We start from the raw sequence: 24,796 nt of genomic DNA, 5'->3' as shown, positions 1-24,796 counted from the left end.
ATACAAAAATTTGAATTTAAATTAAACTAGTATTGATACTATCATTAACAACTGGAATATTATAATTATTGTAATTATTTACTATTGCAGTAATCTGAAAATCAAACCATCAAAAATATAAATTAACTAAAACATTCAATCAGAATTGCATTATTTTAGTCGATGCAAACAAATGTAAAATTCTTAATTAAAACAGTAAAGAAAACAACAGCTATAAGAGTATAAGTTAACTAATCAATTGGTTGCCTTATACAATCCTTTCAGGCAACTGAATCAGTAATCTTGTGGTTTGATGACATTTCAACTATCACAGCTGTTAATTCTGCTATAACAAATAAATATCTAGTAACTAAAAAATAAAATTTAAGATTATTCCAACCAAAACTTGATCTCTTTTATAAAAGTCTAAAATTTGCTGTTTGTGAGTTCTACTGATTTATAGTTTCATCAGATTTTATAAGGCTAATTATTAATAATTTAGCAGTACAAGGTGGAGATGCAGTGTAATCAAATCATACTATTTTACATTACATTTTAATAAATTATTGTCATTCAAAATGTCAGAACAAGGTCTCAGAATATATAATCACCTTATATATTAGTCGCTTGGGGCCAGATCTAGTGAATACAGTGGGTGGTCAACCAATTCAAAATGCAATTCGTGAATTTCAGCCATGACGACTGTCAAAGTGTGAGCAGGCATACTGTCCTGATGTAAAAGCACTTTTTTCTTCTTCAAATGTGGATTTTTTTTGCAATCTGTCTTCAACTTGTCAAGTAATAATGTGTAATATTGTCCTGTTATTGTTTTACCTTTTTGAAGATAATCAATACACAAAATTCCATTACTATCCCAAATAACAGTCACCATCACCTTCCTGGCCGATGGAACTATCTTCGCCTTTTTCAGAGCAGGTTCACCCTTTGCAGTGCACTGTTTTGACAATTGTTGGCACCCAACAGCGAGTAGCTTATGCATATCCAATTCTTCAGTTAATACCAGGTGTGTAAATATGAAACCGGAATTTTCCCATAGGTGGCCCTGGCTGTAATGTAGTTACCGTAAACCACATCATTGACACCATCTTCTTTTTTGACAGCTGAGAAAGATTTTCAACTCGTAACAATATAAGTTTCATACAACAGCATAGTTTTAATTAGCGTTCAACATGTTGAATTTAGTACCTATATACTATGATTTGCGAACCCCATTGATTTTCTGTTACCATTTAAAGAAAACTGCTGCAACATCGCATCGAACGCTTGTCAAAGCTTATAGTGAGCATGCTCTTGGTAAATCACAGTGCTTTGAGTGGTTTAAAAAAAATTTGAAAGTGGCGATTATGACGTGAGAAACAAAGAACGTGGAAGACCACCGAAAAAGTTTGACGACTGCGAATTGCAAGCATTGTTGAATGAGGATGACACTAAATGCAAAAACTCGCGGATCAATTAAATTTAACATGAGAAGCTGTCTCCATATATTTAAAAGCCACAGGTAAGATCCAGAAGATGGGAAAATGGGTTCCACATGAACTGAACAAAAGACAGCAAGAAAACCAAAAAACCACTTGTGAAATGCTGCTCGCCAGGTACAAAAGAAAGTCATTTCTCCATCAAATTGTGACAGGTGATGAAAAGCGGATATTTTTGAGAATCCTAAGCGTAAAAGATCATGGGTAACTCCAGGTGAACCATCGACATTGATTTCATGACCAAATCGCTATGGAAAGAATACAATGATCTGTGTTTGGTGGAATCAAAAAGGTGTGATCTATTATGACTTGCTAAAACCTGGCGAAACCACTAATAATGAACACTACTGACAACAAATGATCAACTCGAATCAAGCATTGCATGCAAAATGACCAGAAATAAAAAAAGACAACACAAAGTGATTTTGCTTCATGATAATGCACCATCAAACACACAGCAAAACCGGTCAAGGAAACGATTGAGGCGTTCAGTTGGAAAATACTTTCGCTTGCGGCTTACTCAACAGACTTAGCTCCATCCAACTATTATTTATTTGCATCGATGGAACACACACTTGCTGAGCAGTGCTTCACTTCTTATCAAAATGGCTTGATGAATGGTTTGCCTCAAAAGAGCAACAGTTTTTTAGGCGTGGCATTCATAAATTGTCAAGAGAGATGGGAAAAATGTATAGCTAGTGATGGACAATATTTTGAATAAAATATTTTTTATCATTTTCATACAATAAATGTGTATTTTCTATACAAAAATTCCGGTTTCATATTTACACACCTGGTATATGACAAACAAGTTCTTTTGATATGCCCATAGCCTCTGCTACCTCTCTAACCTTAATTTGTCAGTCGTCCAGTACCATTTGGTGATCTTTTTCGATGATATCTGTGGTGGTTGCAGTTTTTGGCCATCCAGAATGCTCATCATACACCAAGCTGGTAAGACCATTTTAAATTCAGCTGCCAATCTTTTCACGGTGGCAAATGATGGGACAAAGTCCCTCTAAACAGTGTCCAACTCAGTTTTAATTTGTGTAGGCGTATTACTTTTAAAATGCACGTATTTAATCATGGCAAGATATTCAAGTTTTTACATTTTCACAAAAACACTCACAATGACTTACTCAAATGATTATCAAAACATAACAGAGCGTCCAAAATGGCTGAAATTTTAGCCACTGCCTTTTAACGAATGCACGAATACATTCCCTAACTTTTGTTGACAAGTGCTGCCATCTTTATGCTAAGGCTCAAAACTTTTCAGACAACCCTCGTATTTCATTATTTTATACATTAATTAAACCAAAACTACTTCTAATTTTTATTTATTAATTTTGAACTTTGTTATGATGCTTTAAGGGTCTTCCTATGGTTCCTTGACCTTACCATTTAGGAATACCTGGCAAGGATCAGCAGTATAGACAGGGAAGTGATTTATATAAAGTCATTAAATGGTTTATAAATACTTGATGTAGTGCTTTTCAACTAGTTTTAGTCATTAATCAAGTTATAACTTTTACCATAGTAAAGCCTAAAATATATAACAAATACTATTAAAAATATTCTTTTACAATTTTTTAACATAGAATAAAAGTCAAAACCATGTTACAAAATAATACCCTTTATGAAAATGAGGGATATCCCTTTTATTTTTATGCTCTTTTTAAAAATTATATCTTAAAATATTGGCTATGTTTACTTGCAGCTTACAAATACTGGAAAATATTAAGATTATAAAGATTATTAGGGTTTTAATTTGTTATAATATATCTTGGATAAGGTGTAATTAGAATAATAATAATGTGTACAGAAATAGTTACACTAGAATTAAAGAGCAAAAAACAAAGTTTTAGTTTCACGCATGGTCACAGATTGATTCCCTATCTTTATACCCGACAACTCCACTAGTAAAGATAGTGACTCCTGAAAACACCTTCTGTGGTTTGCAGTTTGCTGAATGTGAATCTGTTTTTACAATTCAATATGCATTTCATAGAAAGTTTAATTGTGATCTTCCAAATATAATAACATTTATCAATGGTATAATTGGTTTGAAATGACCAAATGTTTGTGTAAAGGAGCGAGTACAACCAATAGTCTCTAAGGATAATGCCTGGGAGTCTTTCCTACATAGTTCAGCAAAGCTTATTAGGAAGGCAAGCTGCAAACATGCAATGCCTTTAATGACATTATGGAATTTTTAAAGAAACGCTTACATATGTTTCCATACTGTTTACAACTGATACAGGCTTTAAAGCCCACTGACTATGCTGTTCATGCCGACTTCATGATCAAAATATTGAAGCACGAAGATAATGGCTTTCTCAATCATTGTATTTAGTGATGAGTCAACATCTTGGTAGAAAAGTTAACATACATAATGCCTATATCTAGGAGTCACAAAATCCCCACAAACTCTTACAATCTGAAAGCAACTTCCCAAAATTAAATGTTTGCTGTGCATATCCTGATAACAAGATTACAAGCTTCTTTCTGCTGAAGCAAGAGTAACAAAACTGCTTATTAGGATATGGCGGATGCATGACATTTTCCTCAATTGCAAGATGGACCAGAGAATTGTTTTGGCAACAAGACGGTGCACCTTCTAATTGGCATAACTCTATATGTGATTGGTTGAATGACATTTTCCCCAATCACTGCTTGGTTGACATGGACCCGATGATATGATCCGAGCTTGTTTGTGTTAACCTCCAATGACACGAATCTAATTCCATGCGATTTTTTCCCTCTGGGGTTTTACAAAGGATTTGATGTATGCGCCTCTGCTACCTACTGATCTACCTCATTTGAGACACAGGATTGAAGCAGCTGTCACTTCTATAATTCCACACGTGCTGGAACACTTTCTCCTATCGATTAGATGTGTGCTGCATGACAAAAGATGTTCACATTATTTGTAGGGAAGACTGTAAGAGTTACTTTTCATTTTTATTTGTGATTCAATATTGAAAGTCAAAGTTAAGACATATTAAATAGCTTTTAACATAGATATTAAATAGCATTTAAAACATTATATTCTTTTTTGTACACCCTGTAATTGTACTGGAGTAAAACTATTTTCATAAATATTTATAGTAATGTTTCTTTATGGTTCATTACATAGGAGTAAAAGGTTATTTAAAAAAAAAAAACTATACAAAAAAATACACTATTTCGTTAAATCTATAAACAATATCTACTACTGGTATATTAATTAATTTTTTTTTCTAATTTTATTTTAATGGTAAAAAGGTACACCATTTTAGTAAAAAACGATTATCATTTCTAAAATGAATGAATATATAAATAAATACGAGGTGTGATCAAAAAATACGGTGAATGAATTTTTATAGCGACAACTGCCGACGCTACATCCATACGCTGTAATTTGTCCAATAGCATGATCAACTGAGACAGGCAGGAACAAGTTGTAACACGTTCGAGCTTGCCAGTCAGCTGCCAGAGCCGCTAAAGTGAGGTTGTGTTTATCGTGTCTGTCGCGCAACATGGATTTTGAACAACGCATTAACATTAAGTTTTGTTTTAAGTTGCAAAAGAGTGCCAAAGAAGCTCATGAAATGTTAGAATCGGTGTATGGCGATAATGTGGTAACTTTGAAAAATGTGTACAAGTGGTATGACCGATTTAAAAACGGAAATGAATCTGTTGAAGACGAGCAGCGTGCGGGACGTCCAGTAACCTCAAAAACAGTTGAAAATGTGCAAAAAGTGGAAACAATGGTTCGTTCAAACAGGCGAATGACTATTCGAGAGCTATCGGAAGACCTTAACATCTCCTACGGATCCGTTCAAAGCATTTTAACTTTTAACGAAGTACGAAGAAAGCGACCAGAAAAATGGACCAATGGCTTTCTTCTTCACCATGACAACGCGCCGTGTCACACCTCGCTTCTCATTTGTGAGTTTTTGGCCAAAAAAAGTGTTCCTGTCTGTCCACATCCGCCATACTCACCGGATTTAGCACCATGCGACTTTTGGCTCTTCCCAAAAATTAACTGTGCTTAAAGGAAAACGTTTTGACACCATTGCTGACATTGAGAGGGCCACAACCGAGCAGCTGAAAACCCTTCCGAAAGACGCCTTCCAGAAATGCCTCCAGTCATGGAGTCAACGTTGGGATAAGTGCATTGCTAGCCAAGGACAGTACTTTGAAGGAGATTAAAATCGAATTCTATGTAACCTTATTACTTTTTTTAATAAAAAATTATTCACCGTATTTTTTTATCACACCTCGTAAATTTAAATACAATATACAAGGAATATTCATAAAGTATGGGCCACCAGCTTATATTTAAATATTAGCAGGTCTGAACACAGTTTCACACATACAGGGCCATCTATCGGCTATTTATGAAGCCACTGCAGTTATTGTTTTGGTGCAGTAGTCATTTGCCTGCCAGCGAATGCAGGTTGCAATGTCCGTGACATCCGTTTCTCCCTCCAGTTGTGATTCAATTTTTGTGTGCAAAAGGATCTTCAGCTGCTGAAATTCATCAAGAGTTATGCTTAGTGTATGGACCTACAGTAATGAGTGAAGAAGTGGTTAGACAATGATGTTGAGACTTTAAAAATGGCGACGAACAGAGTGGCAGGCCAGTATTCAAACTAATGAAATTAAGTGAACCCAAAACTGTGATGTGATCAGTGATTGCCAATCAGTGCTCTGATTGATAAATTTCGCATTTTGGACACACCTCTATCTACACGATTGTCAAGAAAAGTTCAGATACCACAAATTGTGTGCAAGGTGGGTACCAAAATTCCTCAGTGACCAATACAAAGAGCAAAGAATGTGCATTTAATGAGCGTTTTTGGACCGCTATCGACAAGATTGAGGTGATTTGTTTTCCCACATAGTTATGAATGAAGAGACGTGGATATCCTATACCAACACAGAATCAAAACAGTCAATGCAGTGGTGCCAATCACGTTCCCAAAATCAATAAAGTTTAACCAATCTCCATAATCGAGTTGAAAAATTATGGCTACCATTTTTTGTTGAAATCAACCAAAATGATGCCTGAAAAGGATGTCATTTTGGTCGATTTTAAGGAACATGGATCAACAATTACAGTTGATGTGTACTGCAAAATCCTCACGAAACTGAGACGGCGATCCAAAATCGATAACAAGGAAAACTGTCATCCGGTGTAATCCTCCTTCATGACAACACACATCCTCACCACTGCCTTAACCGAGAAGAAGATTCAAGATTTTCATTACGAACTTTTTGACCACCCTCCATATATAGTCCTGACCTTACAACTACTTCCTCTTCTTGTATTTGAAAAAGTGGTTTGGTGGACAACGATTTGAAAACAATGAGGAACTCAAGACCATCATTGTCAACAGGTTCAATTCCCAGGTGGCGAACTTCTATACAGAGGGGTTAAAGAAACTGGTACAGCATTACGAAAAGTGCTTATGGCAATTATGTGGAAAAGTGAAGTAAATATATAGTAAACTAAAACTGTACGTAAAAACCTTTTCTCATGAGTTAATATTTTTTAATAACCAAACGGCCCTTACTTTATGAATATGCCTCGTACAAGGCACACACCATGAGCACTTCCATGAGACTGTTGTCCTATTTCTGTTTCTATAATCATTTACTGACTGCAAAACAAAAATCAGTCTCCTTGTTTCTAGTTTTTTTTTTCAAAAGATAAGTTTTCATCTATCTTTTTTATCCCATGTGATACTCACATAATTTGTGGCTAGTGACTACTGAGAATAAAATCCCATGATAAAATTACCAAACCTTCCATCAATAGATATTAGTTGACCAAAAGTTAAAGATACATTTAAGAATTTGTGACCTTTTCACCTGCTCAACTAAATCTACAAACTGCTTCCATCTATTAGGAAATAAAAAATAGTAATATATCTTTACATGTAAAAGATACAGTATCTAAGACATTGTCATATACCAAAAACTTACTTATAGGAGGCATAAATACTAGCACAAAAATAAATTTACAATTGAAAAAAAAAAATATGATGCTTACATCATATACTGCTAGCATCATGATGGCAAACATGATAATCTTAAGCATATGTAATTCAAGGTAGAGCCATATTAATTCAATTAAAGATTCAATTCCACTCCAAACTTTGGTTATTAAGTTCTTCAATTCTCCATGGCCTAAATCTGTAAATAATATTTAAGAATTCATCTGTTATATTATAAAGTAAAAATATATGATACATTTTATAAGCACAGAAAAAGTAAATTAAAATAATGATCATTATTTCATCGCTATGCAATTTGTGTATGTGTGTGTGTGTGTGTGTGTGTGTGTGTGTGTGTGTGTGTGTGTGTGGGTGGGTGTGTGTGGGTGTGGGTGTGGGTGTGTGTGTATGTGGGTATGCATGTATGTATGTACGTGCATGTATATTGCTCTGCCAAAAATGTTTTTTGCATTTTCTAGTTTAGGTAATCCTATAAAACAGTTTTAATGTAAAAAACATATGACCACGAAAATGCATGCGTATGCCAGGTGCAGTTGATTGCCAGTATTTAAAATTATTCATTTAAGTTTATAGTACAGCAACTGTGCCAAGCATGTAACCACTGCTCGAGAAGGTTTTTTACTGAGAGAATAAGTACTTATACTACAAATGTATATAACACACATATCATAATAGTAATTAAACGCTATAACACACTCTTTTCTCTTTAAATAAAAATAGCATAAAACTAATACTTTTCAAAAATAAATGTTCAATTATTTTAAACTTGAAAGAAATAATTAATGATTAATTGTACTGTAATAAAAGTATATTTTCATTATTGTTTTTTTATATAAAAACATTTTTTTTTGTTTCAATGAATATTTATTACTCTATAAATATATAACACAATAATACTCGTATACTACTTTTCTATACTGAATACACATTATTTTTCATTTCTACATTTTTAATATTATGTAAATAAGGAACTCTATAATTAAGTCACAATCATAGAGGTTGGTAAAGAAAGGCAAGAAATCAAACCATTCACTTAAAAAAAAGGTGAGAATATTCTGGCAAATTCTCAACAAGGTTCCATACCTTAATATTATCAGAAACAGTAGTTCCTTGATATAAAATTAGAAAGGAATTCTATTGAAAAACGTGATTCTTATTCACTTACTTTTTTGAATTAGTGAATGTTAAAAAGTACACATGTAAAATAAGAAGATATATGATACAAAAAGTCATTCTTGTTTTTCAAAATAAATATAAATACTTATTACCAAAAGTAACCTCATTTTTAATTTAATTTTAAAAGCCTACATCAAGTTGTAGCCTACATGTACTGTAATAGGTAACTAATTGGAAATCAAGTTGCAATAATGTATCTGATGTGTTATTTATTTATTTTTTATAGGGTTTTTTCATTGTCCATTGTTAATTAATTTACGGGTTAATTAATTTAATTTCTAAGCATATATTATTTTGATTTATATTTATTTATTTAATTTTATTAATAAAAGAAAGGTATTAGTAGTTAATAATCGCTTTATTAACTACTTAATTTAATTTTATTAACTACTGCTAAAAAATAGCACTGTAAAAAAAGATTCATTATATAGCGGGAAGGAGTCATTTGCATGCATCTGGTCGGCGCATCACGTGGTCCACTCTGCACCAATAGCAGCAGATGGGCAACTAACACAAACCTAACATGAACACATACAAGAGTAAACGATGAAGACAGCGTCCCCAGCCAACTTCCTGTTATCAGTATGGCTACCATTAAATATTATTTTTCTATTAAAAATTATTAATTCTACATATCTACTCACTCCTTAAGCCTATTTTAAAAATAAAAACACCAAAATGTTCAGAAAAATATTATCTACATACTAATATTTCTTTTCTTAAAATATTTCTGTAAAATACTTAATATTCTCAATAACTTGAGGATTCGATTGCATCAGGGATCCAGAAGGCAGAGCCCTGACCGACTAGTCTCCTTAAAAAAGGATGGTGCATGGGTTTGTTTGCATATGTACTCACATTTTTATTTTAGCTGCTATTGGCACAGAGAGGACCAATGGAAGCTGCACACACCGTACAAATGATTCATTCGTTCTAACAATTTATACTTCTTGACATTGAAATTTATCTAAAATTATATTTGTGTTTTGGGGACAAAAAAGGAGAACAATGGGGTTAGAGCTGTGTTAAAAAATCACCTCAAGAAACAGCTAAAAATGTTCAGGATTTTAAAGCTTTCATTGTAAAAGTTTTTGTTGTTGTTTGTCCATGAATGTTGTTTAGTTACAATTGGCAAAAACATTTAATAAAATCATTTGTTATGAAACATAAACCATGTAACATTTTTGGGGTAGGCTGTAGGCTCACTTTTTTTCTAGTAAATAATAGATTAACCTTTACTTCTAAATAATTTTGAAAATAATGAAGAAAAACCTAACTGAAAGATATCAACTTTCTTCATTTAAATTAAAAAATTTGTAGAAAAAAGTATCTAAAAAGTATAAACTAATTGCACTGTAATTTACACTGGACCTTCCTTAATGCTACAGTGTAACAAAAAAATCATTAATCGCTTTCCCTAACCCTCCAAAACTAGACAACACATTTCAAAAAGAAACTGATTTTCTTAAATTTTCATACAGCTCACAATTAATTTAACCATCCTTAGCAACAAAGTTGAAAATTATTTTTCTGATTATGTTACATACTTTTTTACTTATTTATTTTCTTAATTAAAGAAATAATTATTTTCTTTAGTTAAAATGTAATTTGGATTTAGATTCACAATAAAATTCCATTTAGGCTGCCAATCCAACAGATATTTTACATCTAGTTTTAGAAAGGACACTTATAACTTGAAGAATGTGGACACCAGTAACTGAGGTTTATTCAGGAATTGGCTAAAATTCATTCATCACGGTCTCTTATCAGTCCTTATGGTATTCTATCTCAGTGCCACCTGAAATCCCACCACCCTTCAAAATCCATACTCCTTGTCCATTACTTATTCTGATACTCCAGCAATTTGCAACCACCCCTTTTATGGTTGGTCATTGCACTACTCAAAACCCAGGGACAAGCTCAACTGCCTATACCTAAATTCTCAATTCACAGGATGGAAATTGTAGACTGTGTAGCAACATTACGAGGAAAAGATAAGGATTTATTTACTTCTAAACCAGTGATACAGTTTTAAAACTGTTCCAACTTTGGTAAAGGCTCATTTAGAGGTATACAATAAAAAAATTTTAAAGTGACAGATTGAAACACAAAAAGCAATTATAATTCCTGGTATAAAACAGGAGATATGATAATCACTGAAAAATGATTGCACTCAGATGAAACACAAAAAGCAATTATAATTCCTGGTATAAAACAGGAGATATGATAATCACTGAAAAATGATTGCACTCAGATAACTGTACGCTAGAGAAAATTAACATATTCTTTCTGATCTTGTTGTTGCTATTGTTATAAGGCTCTATGATCTCATTACTTTGAGAAGCAGAAAGATTATATTATTGTACATGTTCCATGATGAGTAGGTAAATATGGAGAGGTCAGACAAAGAAATAATTCTTAAAAGTGGCAGCAGCCCTTTCAGCATTGCAGAAGGTGCCAGATAATAATGACTGATAGAGCCTAAACAACAAATTTAAAGCTTATCTATTTTAGGCTCTCAGTAATGTGTGGCTAAAAGAAATGGAAAACTACATTTGACAAATTTTAGAGAAAATGTCTTTCCTTTTCTTTTCTATTAAATGCTATAAGCTTTTATTAAATGTATGTATGAGCTTCCTCTTAAGTAAAATAATCAAATCTCCAGGTGGTGCATCCCAAAGGGAGGTCAGCAGAAAATATAAGAATTATGCTCTTCTTTAAGTTGGAGAATAGAATGTTAGAAGTTAAAATTAAAGTACTATGCTAGACAAGTTACAATAACAAACGATATGTTCAAAAAATACCGAACTTGGGTAATAAAAACTTTATTAAAATAGTTATAATGTATAAGTTTCTCTCCTTCAAAGTAACCTCACTAATGGTAACTGCTTTTGCCAACAATTATCTTTGTTGGCAATTTCTTCTATTTCCATTTCTTCCATTTTTTTAAACATTTCTGGGGTATATTTTTGGAGTTTGTTTTTGGAGTATTTGCAATACAGTAGCTACACGCAGTAGCGTGCAGCTACTGTATTGCATTTTCTTCAGTCTTGTTTATAAGGATGAAAATGATATCCTTTTAATATTACCTTCAGTTTGGAAAACAAGAAAGTCTGCAGGGATCAAGTTTGGAAACTAAAGTGGTGAGGCACAATGGCTGTCTCATCTTTTGCCACATAATGGCAGGTAAGAACTCATGCATGAGGATCTTGTCATAGGGTAAAATCCAACTGACAAAGCTTCAGGCCTCTTTCTGTGTAGAGATCCCTCAAACGCTCTAAAACTCTCAAGTAGAACTTCTTGTTTACTGTCTGACAATGTGGAATGAATTCATAATGGACAAAACCTTTCCAATAAAAAGAACCCACCATCACCTTCAGGTTTCATCAACTTATAGGCTTGTTTTGCTCAGGGTGATCCTTTTCCCACACACTGTACTGATTGCATCTTGGTTTCCACATCATACCATAAATTCATTATAAAATCCTGTAATAATCTTTTTCATACAGTTTTCACCAGCACTGGCACGGTCAAAAAGGCCTAGGCTGATGCCTGATCATTGGTCTAGAAACATTGCACAAATTTTGCAGAGATGTGATATGAAATATTGATAAAATAGATGAAAATTTAAAATCCCAAATGCTTCTACTAAATTGGACTCAATTATCTATATTATTTATATAAGATTGTACAGGATAGAGGAAAAGTCCCAATTTTCCCTGAGGAAAAATTAAATTAAAAATGCTAACAAGTAAGTTAAGTCTCACAAACCATGTAGTAACTGGGGCATTGTTTTCTTGTAAATATTTGACAAAATATTTAGGATGTCAATTTTACTTTATCTGCTACTGTGAATGTAAATTTTGGGAGGAAACAAAAAGCAAAAAATACATGTAATATTTGTTAAATTTGCAAAGATGTTTGATTCCCTATCACAACTAATTTTGTGATATATACTCATGAGAGCAGGTGTTAATGAAAAAACAAATGTAATAAAAAATATTTATGAAAAAGTATTTATACATGTAGTTAGTGATTGCTATAAAACAAAGGAGTTAAGTAACTGAGGATGTGCTACAGGAAGAGAATCTCAGTGTCCTGTTGTTTTATTCTTCTTCATTTCTGACATACTGTCTTTTTTCAGATATCATAGTATGATAAGATCAGATTTTACATTCATTTTTGTAAATTATACTTACCAATAAAACCTAAAAATTTACTACTTTCACCAGGTTCTTCTTTAGCAGTTTCTTCATTTTCTACCTCAATTTCCATTTTAGGGTCATATTTTTTTCCATCAGATTTGTTTCTCCTTAGTGAAGAACTTCTGACTGATGGTCTTACAGAACTAGTACCTCTGAAATAAAATAACACAGGAGCTTGAAAAAGAAAAAAGTAATTATTTCAAGTCACAAAAAATTAGATCAACAAAGACATAATTTTATCAAATTTAAATTTTAAAAGTTGGTATTTTAATAAAGATTTACAGCAATATCAATTCTTTTTTTATAATAAAAAAAGAAGCAGATTGAGATGGTTTTAATTTACTTATGTTAATAGTAACCACCACTAAAAGATACAAACCAAAACAGTGAAAACAAAGTTTCTGAGTGATCAATAGAAAATATTTAAGTTTTAAGCATATCTGATCTACTGTTAATGCAGTTTTTACTTCCCAACAAAAGAGAAAATTTTACTAACAGAATACCTATACAATAATTAATCATTTAACTGTTGTAGCCAACTAAATTTTCATTAAACTTTTTTGTAAAAAAAAAAACATCCTGGACCTGACTGAGCAAAAGATTAGCAGTGAATCATTATCAGAAAGTTAAATAAAATTTAACTTACAGTAAATGAATTAAACAAATAAAAATATTTATTACCTGCTTTTGATATCAGAAATTGCCAGAAAATCCTTATGGAAATAATAGAGTTGGATTACAGTGATTATTACAAAAAATGTTGGTGTTAAAAGACGTACAAACAATTCAGTGGTTTCAAATCTCTCAAGTCCAATATCTAGTTGTCTAAAAAAACACAAAAATAATAATCATAGCCACTAATATCCTATACAAAATACAATGCTCTAATTTATTCATTAAAGGAAATAATTAAAATATGTTAATGTTACTTTTTCCCTATAAAATATTTCATACAAATTTAGTATAATGAATAAAATTATATTCATTTATAAATTTCTTCTTTCTAAAAATGCTAGTGATTTTGCAGCACTTCATTTTTCCTTTAATCTTAAAGTAATACTAAGATAAACATGTATATGTTTCAATAGTAACACTCTTCATAAATAATAACACAAATAATTGATGTTTAAACTGAGCAGCAAAATCACAAATACTGAGCAATAAATTCCAATAAAAATCAATATTTTTTAATTATATTTGATAAAATGCAAATGTTATACTATTACAAGACATTAATTTACCTGAAAGCAGAGCCAATCATTGCGAATTCAATATAAAGAAATCATTAGTTACAAATCAGATAAGAAGAAATGCAGTCATATGTATGAGTTGAGACATTCATAAAACATAATATATGAGTATTTAGTTCCATATTACAAATTTTAATTAAACAAATACATATGTAAAACAACAAATACACTCAGTTTGATAACTAATTAATGGAACAGATATCATGAATCAAACAGTAACAAATTAAATCAAGATTATTTGTATTTTATTCAATGTACATTCATTCTGCTTCACTATAGCAAATAGTAGATCTAGCAAGAACAGAATGGAAGAATGAAAATAGTTTCTTCCCTGAATACAATTGAATTCAAGAATTCTTATTTCTAAGACAGTGACTTGGGTACTGCGTACATCATTTCTTGGATAATCCGACAAAGATACAGCACATATTAAGAAGTGAACTTCTTATCCATATCTTCTAATAGGATCTGGTGAATAACTGTTCTCTTAATACAAAATTATTCTCAATCATACAAAAATCTTCTTAACCCTGTTCTCTTACTATGCTAATTTTCTTATTATTAACAGAAGTTACCTACCTGAATATAAGTGTTTAAAATAAAAAAATTACCCCATATACCTCCTGCCAGGTATACGTGCACTATTTCTGATATTTAAACAGAATTTTGTATATTTTCTCTGTTTCACAGCTCAAAATATTACTAATCATATGACAACTTATTTAATAAAGCACTACTGTCCCAACAGGCTTTTTTTTAAGCCACATAGTTTTAGAAGATTGTAAATTGAGGATAGCCCTATGATTGTATGCATTCCAATTTTATATAAGCTAATATAAAAGATGTTTCATTATTTTACAGGTGGATTGTGTAAAATAAAGTATAATTAAATATCCCAGGTCAACAAAACCATTTATTTAGCATTGAATATTTCTAAAAACTAATAAAATATTTGTAAAATCCTATGGAAAAAGATATACTTCAGTAAACTACTGTACAATGAATTAGCTGTTAAAATCTTATAATAATTTTGCATTGTGATGATCGAACTTAGACACAAATACTTTAATCTGATCACAAGACCTCTCCACTGATTAAGGAACACTGTATTCGTTAACTGATATAAAAAAAAATCATAAAAATAAGAATAAATATAAAAAAAATCTGTAGATTTTATTACATACAATTGTAAGTATTCCATACTTATTATAGCCATCTGAATTTATAACATTACCAGAGTATTTGAAATAAGATCCGAATGTAATATTTATTTTGATATTTTTCATGAACTGTTTTAAACCCACCAGATCTTTATTAAAACTTTATCAATTTAACAATTCAATACTGTTAAATAATTTCTAATTGTATGAAGAAAAAAAAGTCTAAGTAATACATACAATTGCAGTGGTATATGAAGATACACTTCCCAGTATTTCTCAAAATTATCAAACTGGTATGTATAAGTTAATACTAAAATCAGCATTGAATAAATAATAACAGTCAACCAGAATCCATACATCATCTTTCTCCATAACGTCCATGATAGCTAGGAACAGACCGATAGAATTATCAGAGCTTTTGTCTAAAAAACATAATTCAGTATATACAACAATACATATATTAGTAACACTACAATATATTGTAGTAGAACATAAATTTGTTAGTAGAAAATGCTTTAAAACTGTACATAAAAATTTAAACTGTGCACATTTTCATTGGTAAGCATCTATCATTAGAAAAAAGGTTATGTAAATAGATAAAAGAATAAGTAGATACAAGAACTTAAAAAATAAATTCATCCAAAAAAAGTTTTAAAAATAAATTATATATTCAGGGAAAAGCCATTTCCCTTCTCATCTATTCTAATGAGAATTAAATTTGAATTTTTTTGAAAGTGGTTTATGAACATTTTTTTTAAACTAAAAGTTTATTTTAATTAGCTATTTATTACAGGATCAGAGTTTGGGTTCTGGTCAGGTTAGGAGTTTTTTACACTACAGAATTCATACATCAGTAACTGTTTTTGGGTGTCACCCTGTTGTTGCCATATAAATATATTAGATATAATTATAAATAAATACAGATCTTTCTTTCTATTTAATATAGCAGTTGAGCCTTACTTGCTTATTAAAACATTTGAACGAGTTTCATAAATTGAGGCTTTTCCTATTTCTGCAGAAATATGTTTTATGAATAAATAAAGAAAAGAAACAGTTTTTCAGATTCATAAATATTTTTATTTTTGATTTTTATTAAAAATTATTAATTTTAAATTGCTTTTATATCTATGTTTCCTAATCTCCAATAATTTACTAATGACTATTTAACTATCGAAATAAGAATCCGGTTCTTATTAAAAGAAAACATATGATTCTCATATTAAAAGAAAACATTTGAGATCTTGAATAATATCAAAACGTACCAGCAGTAACTGGCTTGCAGAAACGTACCCAGCAGTAAGAAAAATTTTGGGATATTGTAGAGAACAAAAAAAAAATCCGGCGGTAAGCTGAATAAGATGTGATAAAGCATTTAAAAAAAATTGTAGTTTTCTGTGAATACATGAGAATAATCCACTAGCTAAATTATTCCTACAAAGTTAAAACAATTTAACATACAAAATGAAATGAATTAAAAAGATATTAAAAAAGTACCTGGAAGGTGAGAATGAAAATAAGAGCAAGCGCCATGTACACAATCCGAAATATTGTCATGCGGTCTCCACTAATTCCAATCCAGAACAGAAAAATTGCAACAACCCATATCCAGTATTTTATAAGGAATAATCTGACCTGTTTTCCAATACGCTGAATAAACAGGCTTGTTTTTGTTTGAGTTTCTGTCCCCATAGCTGAAAAAAAAATTCCATTTTAACAAGATATAAACAACATTATCTAAAACTATAAACGAATATTTCAACTTATTTCAAAAATTAATTTAACAAACCAAATAGTTTATTCTTAAATCTTCAATTTTTGTTATTGTATACTAGAATCTGCAGTGTAAGTTATCCACAGTTCATCACATCCCAAGAAGAAAAATTAATAAGATTTTTGAAAAAACTACTTATAAATTTCAGACATTGTAAGTTGTGTTTAGTCAACTTCCTATATCCTCCTATATTTGCAAGCATATAATTAGTTTTATATTATTATTAATGAAACTTTTGTAACATTACTGTTCCTTTAACTGTTTATCTTTAGTTGTGTCAGTGAACTGGCCAAACTTCCACAATTTTATTGCAATGCAATTGAATGGAACTAATAGATCTGCTCAGTATTCTTTCCATTGCTGTTTTCTACAAAATTTAGAATGTTATATAATTTCTTGGCTCTAAATGTGTTTTTTTTTTTTTGTTATGAAAAAGCAGGTAACAACAGCTATGGTTATTAGCTCAATGGAAATTGGTAGCATATGAAAAGATGCTGTGCCTGACCGGGATTCAAACCCAGGTAGTGCCAAGACACTACCTACTCAGCCAAAGAGTTGTTTTCCATTTTACTATGCTGAAGGTTTATTTCACATAATATTATTAGAATTTAGTATCAAAATATACTACCATAACCAGTTAAGATTAATTTTTGATGATTTCTTAACTAAAAATTCACTAGTTTTTTCATGAACAGAAAACTTGATTTTTACACAACAAAGTTTGTTGATATCATATGGAAAACTGATTATAATCCAGAAATTTAACAATATATAAACAAAGAGATATAGTATAATTTGTAAAATGTACGATATAATATGAATTTATTAATTTACAGTAGTTTGTGACAGTGTGTACATAACTATTGAAAATATGCTTTACCTTTATTATCTGTTAAATGATAACAATTAATGTACTCAAAATTTAGTTATAATAGCACAAACAAATAGAAGATTATTAATTAAACATACTTGTGTTTATATATTTCTTTTTAGATGAAAATATTAACAAAAAATAAAAGAAAAACAACATAAAGCATAATATTTAGCAAAATACAAAAAAATAAATAAATATTATCACTGAGTTAATATTATAAGTTATATACCATAAATAAGAGAATTATTATTTTAATAGCAAAAGGATTTTTTATAAGAAATAAAAAATTCTTTTGGTGACAGAAAGAATATACAACCATGAATGATCCACACAGAGTAAAGATTTACAAGACAGAGCGAGCACTATAGCTTATACACAAATGGAGAACAATTTTTATAAAAGCAAAAACTAATATCAGTTTTGTACAAGCAGGTATCAGATAAAACCTACTTGTTGCAGTTCCCATTCCTAATTGAAGTGGTGCTACCATGTCAGCAAGAGCCGAAGAATTACGTTCCTCCCATTTTTCTTGATTATATTGCCGTAAAGTCATCCAAAACATTAATGTAAAAAGAGTCTGGAAAAAAGTAAATATTATTAATTTACATGACAATATTTCAGTTAAGTAACAGAAAAATTAAAAATATAAATTGAGGGTTTTTTATTTTTTTTTCATCTTTTATGATCACAGAAGATCACTTTAGTCAGTCCATTATCCAAGTCTCTTCCAAGGGATTGATTGGGCCTTGCAGTCCTACCAGTACTTTTATATACATTCTGATCTCTGTGTCCTTACTGGTGTTGAAAATGTTCATGTTGCGAGTTTCTTTCTTGTGAGTGTGAAATGAGTGTTTTTGACCTTGACTTTTTCGTTTAATTTTTTCTTTTCTGTGGTGTAAGGCCAATTTCCTTCACATCTTCTCTTATTCTCTGATCCATTTGCATCCTGTCTTGATGTTTTTCAAGTCAAAATTGTACTTTACCAGCTGTTTCAGAAATCTCAAATCTTGCATTCTCATGATGTGTCCAGAGAATCCTCGGCTCCTCTTATTCACAGTGTCAGTGATGGGTTCTAACTCATTGTATTTGACTTTGTTGAGCACGATCCACTACTGCCTGTCTTTCTAGTACATTTTGCTGATGAAGGTTTTTCCAATTCTTCTTTCGATTTTCTGAAGTCTGTCGGTCTTATATTGTTCAATTAGGTGGAAGAGTGTTTCTGCTACATATTTGGCTTCTAGTTTTATAACTGCATTGTAGTGTCTTATTTTTGCATTCATGGATAGACAATTTTTTGTGTAGATGTACCAGGTTAATTTTTGTGCTTCAGCTAGTTTGTTTGTTCTTATTTGGATTGAGATTTTTTCATTTAGGTTGTCTGTTATCATTTCTCAAAGGTATTTGGTTTTTGGGGCATAGTTTCTATCTTTTGGAATGATAAGGCCAACTTTATTTGCAATGTTTTGAAGTTCTAATATCTGTGTTTTAGCTTCGTTTGCTAGTCGTGCCAAGTTATCAGTGAAATCAAGGCAGTTTGTTTTGATTTTTTGAACTATTTTTATTTTTTGGGCTCATAACCACTTCCAGAGCACAGCTGAGTAGTAATGGTAAAAGTCAATTGCCTTTGATATCCTGTTCTTACGTCAAAAGGTTCCGAGAGTTCACCTCTGAATTTCACTTTTGACTTAGTGTTTGTGAGGGTCAGATTTATCATGTTTATTAATTTGGGATGTTGTCCAAGGCATCTTAGAATTTTTGGTAGGGATTCTCTGTGGATGCAATCATATGCTTTCTTGAAGTCTACAAACCTTATCACCATATCTCTGCTTCTTTTGCTGTTGTAATCCATTATTAGCTTGAGACTCATGATGTAGTGTGGACAGTTCCTCCAGGATCTGAAAACTCCCTGGTATTCTCCTAGTTCTTTCTCGAGCTGTAAACCGATCCTGTTTAAAATGATTCTTGAAAGAATTTTGTATGACGTCTAGGAGTGAGATATCCCTGTAGTTGTTAGGGTCTGTTTTGTCAGCTTTTTTGTGTAGCAGATGTATCGGGGCTATCATCCTATGTCCTGGTAGTTCTTTTTTGATCCAGATGTTGGCAATCTGTTAATGAAGGGTGATTATTTTTGCTGGTCTTCCTGCATGTTTCCAGATCTCTAAAAGGTTTAATATTCTTCTGCTGCTTTATAATTCTTCATCATCCAGTGCTTGGTACACTTCTTTTATTGTGGGAGAGTTGATGTTTTCTGGTGGTGTTGTTATTGGAATGCTGGTGTCAAAATTTAGGAGTTCTCAGTTCTTCACAATTTAGGAGTTTATTGAAATATTTAGCTAGAATTTATACATTGTCTTTATTGTTATAAGCCAGATTATAGTTTTCATCTTTCATTAGTAGGGTTAGGGTTTTTATTGGGACCATTTCTACTGTGATTTGTTTAAGGTTGTTGACTAGATCTTCAAGTTTATTCACGATTATTCTTTTTTCATTTGCTTTTTGGTAATTTTCATTCTTGATTAGTTGGCAAGAGTCTATCTTCTTTTAGTTTTAGGGGCTTGGTTAGTTCCTTAGGGGAGTGAATTGAATTTAATTTAATTTAATTTTGACTATGTAGTGATCTGAGCCTGTGTTTACTCCTTGGAGTACTTTCACGTTTTAGATCTCTTTGTGGTGGTGTTTGTCCATGAAGACATGATCTGGTTGCCGATCTCTTTTATTATAGTTGGGGTGTTTCTAGGTTTTAAGTTTTTGAGGTTTCCTCTTGAAATATGTGGATTTTGAGATTAGGTTGCAGTTTCTGCAGAGATTGATAATTCTGTCAGTTTTCATTTGTTCTCTTTTGGATGAGCCATTTTCTGATGATGTCACAGTATATTATTTTCTGCTTAGATGAATGTTGAAGTCTACAATTAGTTATTTACCATGATTTTTGGAGATATTATTTATGGTCTAGTCAAGTAGGTCCCAGAATTTTTCTGTTTCTTTATGGTCTTTTGAAGATTTGTTTTTATTATAACTGGGGGTGAGGGTGTTTATTATGGTGTAGATTTTATTAGGTGCTTTTAGGTGAATATTGAAATTCTTGGGGATTGTGACTTGAATTCTTGTATGGAGTTTATTATTTTGAGGCTGACTAAGAAGCCTATTCAAAACTGTGGGACTCTTTTCATCAATTACTTCCCCGGTATACCTTTGTACAGCCTATATCCTTGAGATTCCATGGCATCCTGGTCGGTGTTTCTTATTTCCTGCAATCCCATGATGAGAATTTTATTTTGGTCTTTAAGTCAGTTATTACTTTTAGTTTACCAGTCAGCACAAGTGAGTTTATATTTGAGTTCACATCTATAGTTGTGAACTAGAATTACAATGTTAGATGTGATCTAGTGAGGTGATAATGGGGTATGACTTGTTAATAATTGAAGTTGTGAAGTTTGTTTAGGTTCAGTTCACTGGACAAATTTCTCTTTATTTGTTCCGGATACATTAACTTGATGCATAACTTGTGGAGACTTGATATGACTTTTATTAAAGTTGTTATTTAGGAGAAAACTTAAAAATTCTCATCCTAAACATTATATTCACTTTTTCATGTCATAAAGATGGGATTACAAACTGGAACATTTTTATAGATCAGATTGTTCTCTAGGATTTTTCTTAGAGAAATCTAAAATTTCTCTTAGAGAAATCTAGAATTTCTCATATTGTAATTGAAATATTTTTTATAATTTTGAGCAGTTTAAAAAGAGAAAGTATTTTAATTATAGGTTTTATAAAGGATGCAAGAATCCAATCAGATTAAACTTTTACTACATGCATGTTTTGCAAAAACTTTCGTCATAAAACAAATATGGTGTTATTAAAATTGCAGATCAATATTACATCAAATTAAAAAAAAAAGTTAATTTTACCAGCAAATTATGAATGTTATTTTAGAATTAACAAGTCTGGAAATTACTCTTAAGAGTATTAGCATCATTGTGACACAAGATCAATGGAACATAACTATGTTATTTGTAGTCTACCACATTTATTTCTGTACTGCTTATTACACCATAAAATGAATAAGCAACTAACAGTGCTCAGACAGAAAAATACAGGAAGTGATACTTCATATGAGTTAATATAAGCACCTAACAAATTCTGTGTTCACAATATTTTGGTAATTTAAATTCACTAAATTTATAAATAAACGCAATTGTGATCTAGAATCTCCACCTAAGTATTTTCTTGAGTCTATATGTGTTCATGTTTATGGTCAAGTACTCATACATATTCATGCAATAAAATATATATTCTATAAATTTGATAAGATAGAATGAAACAGAATATGATTCTTTAAAAACAGGATTGAGCTATATAGAAAGAGAGATAATTTATAATATGCAGAAGTCAGGTAGTTATAATACGAGTAAGAAATGAGAAATAACAGAATGGTATACAGAAAGGATGTTAAAAAAGGATGTAGTCTATCACTTTTGCTATTTAACCTGTTGCTATCTGAATTTTTCTCTGGGATTCCAAATGTTCAATAGGATTGAACATTTTTTTTATTTTATATATGAAACATTCATCTGTAATGTCACCAAAAATTATCACTCAAAAGACTAAGTAATCCTTCTTCCAAGGAATTAGATGATTATCTTAAAGTTATACTCTTTATACTGTTTATAAATAGATATTTCAAGTATTACTACTCACAAAATTCCACAAACTCACAAGTAAGGTTATTCTTACATCCATTACCTTTACCATCTTCACTATTCTTCAATTTTTCCAAATCAAGTAATGTATTGTATTCTAAAATGAATTTTTTGTGAAAATGTTGAAATATAATTTGGGCTTGGACAGCTCTCATTTTACGGACATTAAGTTTGCAAATATAGTAGGGTGGTTGTTTTTTACCTGCATTGGGTTAATTTGTATGTGGAAGAAGAAACAATAAACCAACCCAGGGATAAAAGATATTCAAATTTTAAGATTTACTGAGGTAATTGTTAATTTGGGTTACAAGAAAGTATTGAGATGCATGAATTCATTCTTGGGAGAAAAATTCAGTTTGATTGTAAACAAAAGTAAAACAAATGCAATGAAATACTACAAACGTTGGATAATGAAGTTAAGTACTAAGGCAAAAAACAATACACCAGAAGTTGCAGCATTTTAATAGTTGCTACCCAGTTATTTTTTAAGTTATTTAGGCAATAAGATTATAAAGAATGAATAAAGTGAAAAAGTAAACATAGATTTAGGAATAAGAAAGAAATATTAGAACATTTGTGTAGGGTTTAGTGTTTTATAATAGTGAAATGTAGAAAATAAAGAAATAAAAAAAAAAGAAGAAAAAAGAAAAGTTTTGAAAATGTGATGTTTTAGGGAAATGTTAAAAATTGCAAACGTTGATAGAATAAAAAAGAAAACATTTTTTAATCTACAAGAAGAGAAAATTTTGCGGTAAAATTTATAAAACGGACAACACTGGTGGGTCATATGTAAAGATACTGAAAGTTGGTGAATTTGATTCTACAAGGAAGTAGAAGCATAAAAGGGGTATTCTACAAGGGATGGAATAAAACAATAAAGAATGGCAAATATTAGATTGTAAGAGGCAAGAAATTTTAAAGCTAAGAAACTGCCACAGAGTAAACAGGAATGAAGAAGTACATCAAACTAGTCAAATAACAATAAAAAAATTACAATGTTAAGGTAATAAATAAGAGAAATGTTTGAAAATGGTTTTAAAACAGTCATAACAGTTAAACAAAATAGAGATGACAAAAAGCATTCTAGAGAATCTTCCTTCACTGTTCATCAATGACTTCTTGATCTGTTCATCAAAACAACAATCATGATTAAATAACAAAAGGATCATCATGTCACAATCTAGTATTTGGAAATTTGGAACAAATCTTCTCAACATATAAAGAATTTTTTGTTAAATTCCACTTCATGAAATAAGGTAGGTAACTCAATGATTAAATGAATAAGTGGGAAAGGATTACAATAGTATTTTGAGACTTGTTAACTGTACAACAAATGGCATTGGCAGCAATTAATTGAGAATCAGACTAAAGAATTTAGAGCAAGTAGATAAACATATCATTTTAAAAAAGTCACATTAATAATTTTTCTTTTATTAAATGGTCATTTACTTTAAAAACCATTATTTACAAATAAAATGTTTTATTATATAATAAATGATATTTTGATTTTAAAATCAGTTACCAAAATATTCCTTAACTTAAAATTATACAAATAGTATAAAGATAATACCATCTAAATGACTCATCTTTATCCCATTACCTACTTTTATTAATAATGGTTTCAGAGTGAAATGTGTTAACTTCTCAAATCCAATCTGTTTTAAATTAAATCCTTTTATATGACTAGGCAATTCATTAGAATTAAGATTCATGCCATAAATATATTGTACAATAAGTAAAATTTCTGCGTAAAAAACAAGAAATGGTGAAGATCGAAGCATTGCACGCCTCTGATTTGGCAGCATCCACATGGCACTGGCCCATAGCAATAGTACAAATGCCAACCAACTATGATACATGATGCTCCATGCCTGTTAAAAAATAAAAAGTTATATTATTTACAAAAAAAGTAAATAAATAAATTTAAATTGTAATTAAATATATATTCATTTACATGTTTATCACATTCTACCTTGAAAATTTTAAATGTAAATATGTTTATGTTTTGAACTGAAAAAAAATTTCCCAAGAGAAATATATATATATTTTTAAACACTAATATATCAGTGCATATTCCATGTAGTTTTACAAGTACTGAAAAACTTGATTTAACTGCAGACATTTTCTAACAAGAAAATAATTGTATTTTTAATTGCCTCAATGAAGTAAATTTT

The 24,796-nt window shown here is 30.7% G+C and overlaps 1 protein-coding gene across 10 annotated transcripts in view; it reads right to left on the bottom strand.

The window, feature by feature from the left end:
• The window catches only part of Piezo (piezo type mechanosensitive ion channel component), a 481,248-nt gene that overhangs the window by 215,727 nt on the left and 240,725 nt on the right, over window positions 1-24,796 (bottom strand). For all 10 annotated transcript variants that reach the window (XM_075356335.1, XM_075356333.1, XM_075356336.1 and 7 more), the window contains 7 exons: window positions 24,227-24,493; window positions 18,370-18,496; window positions 16,769-16,965; window positions 15,512-15,660; window positions 13,546-13,689; window positions 12,859-13,016; window positions 7,519-7,661 (listed from right to left, as the gene is read on the bottom strand). In XM_075356335.1, coding sequence (XP_075212450.1) covers window positions 7,519-7,661; window positions 12,859-13,016; window positions 13,546-13,689; window positions 15,512-15,660; window positions 16,769-16,965; window positions 18,370-18,496; window positions 24,227-24,493 — 1,185 coding nt within the window. The remainder of the gene's footprint in view (window positions 1-7,518; window positions 7,662-12,858; window positions 13,017-13,545; window positions 13,690-15,511; window positions 15,661-16,768; window positions 16,966-18,369; window positions 18,497-24,226; window positions 24,494-24,796) is intronic.

This window comes from Lycorma delicatula, chromosome 2 (assembly GCF_047948215.1).
Source record: "Lycorma delicatula isolate Av1 chromosome 2, ASM4794821v1, whole genome shotgun sequence".
Taxonomy (NCBI): domain Eukaryota; kingdom Metazoa; phylum Arthropoda; class Insecta; order Hemiptera; family Fulgoridae; genus Lycorma; species Lycorma delicatula.
Note: the sequence above shows the minus strand (reverse complement) of the source record. Positions and strands in the feature narration are given on the sequence as shown.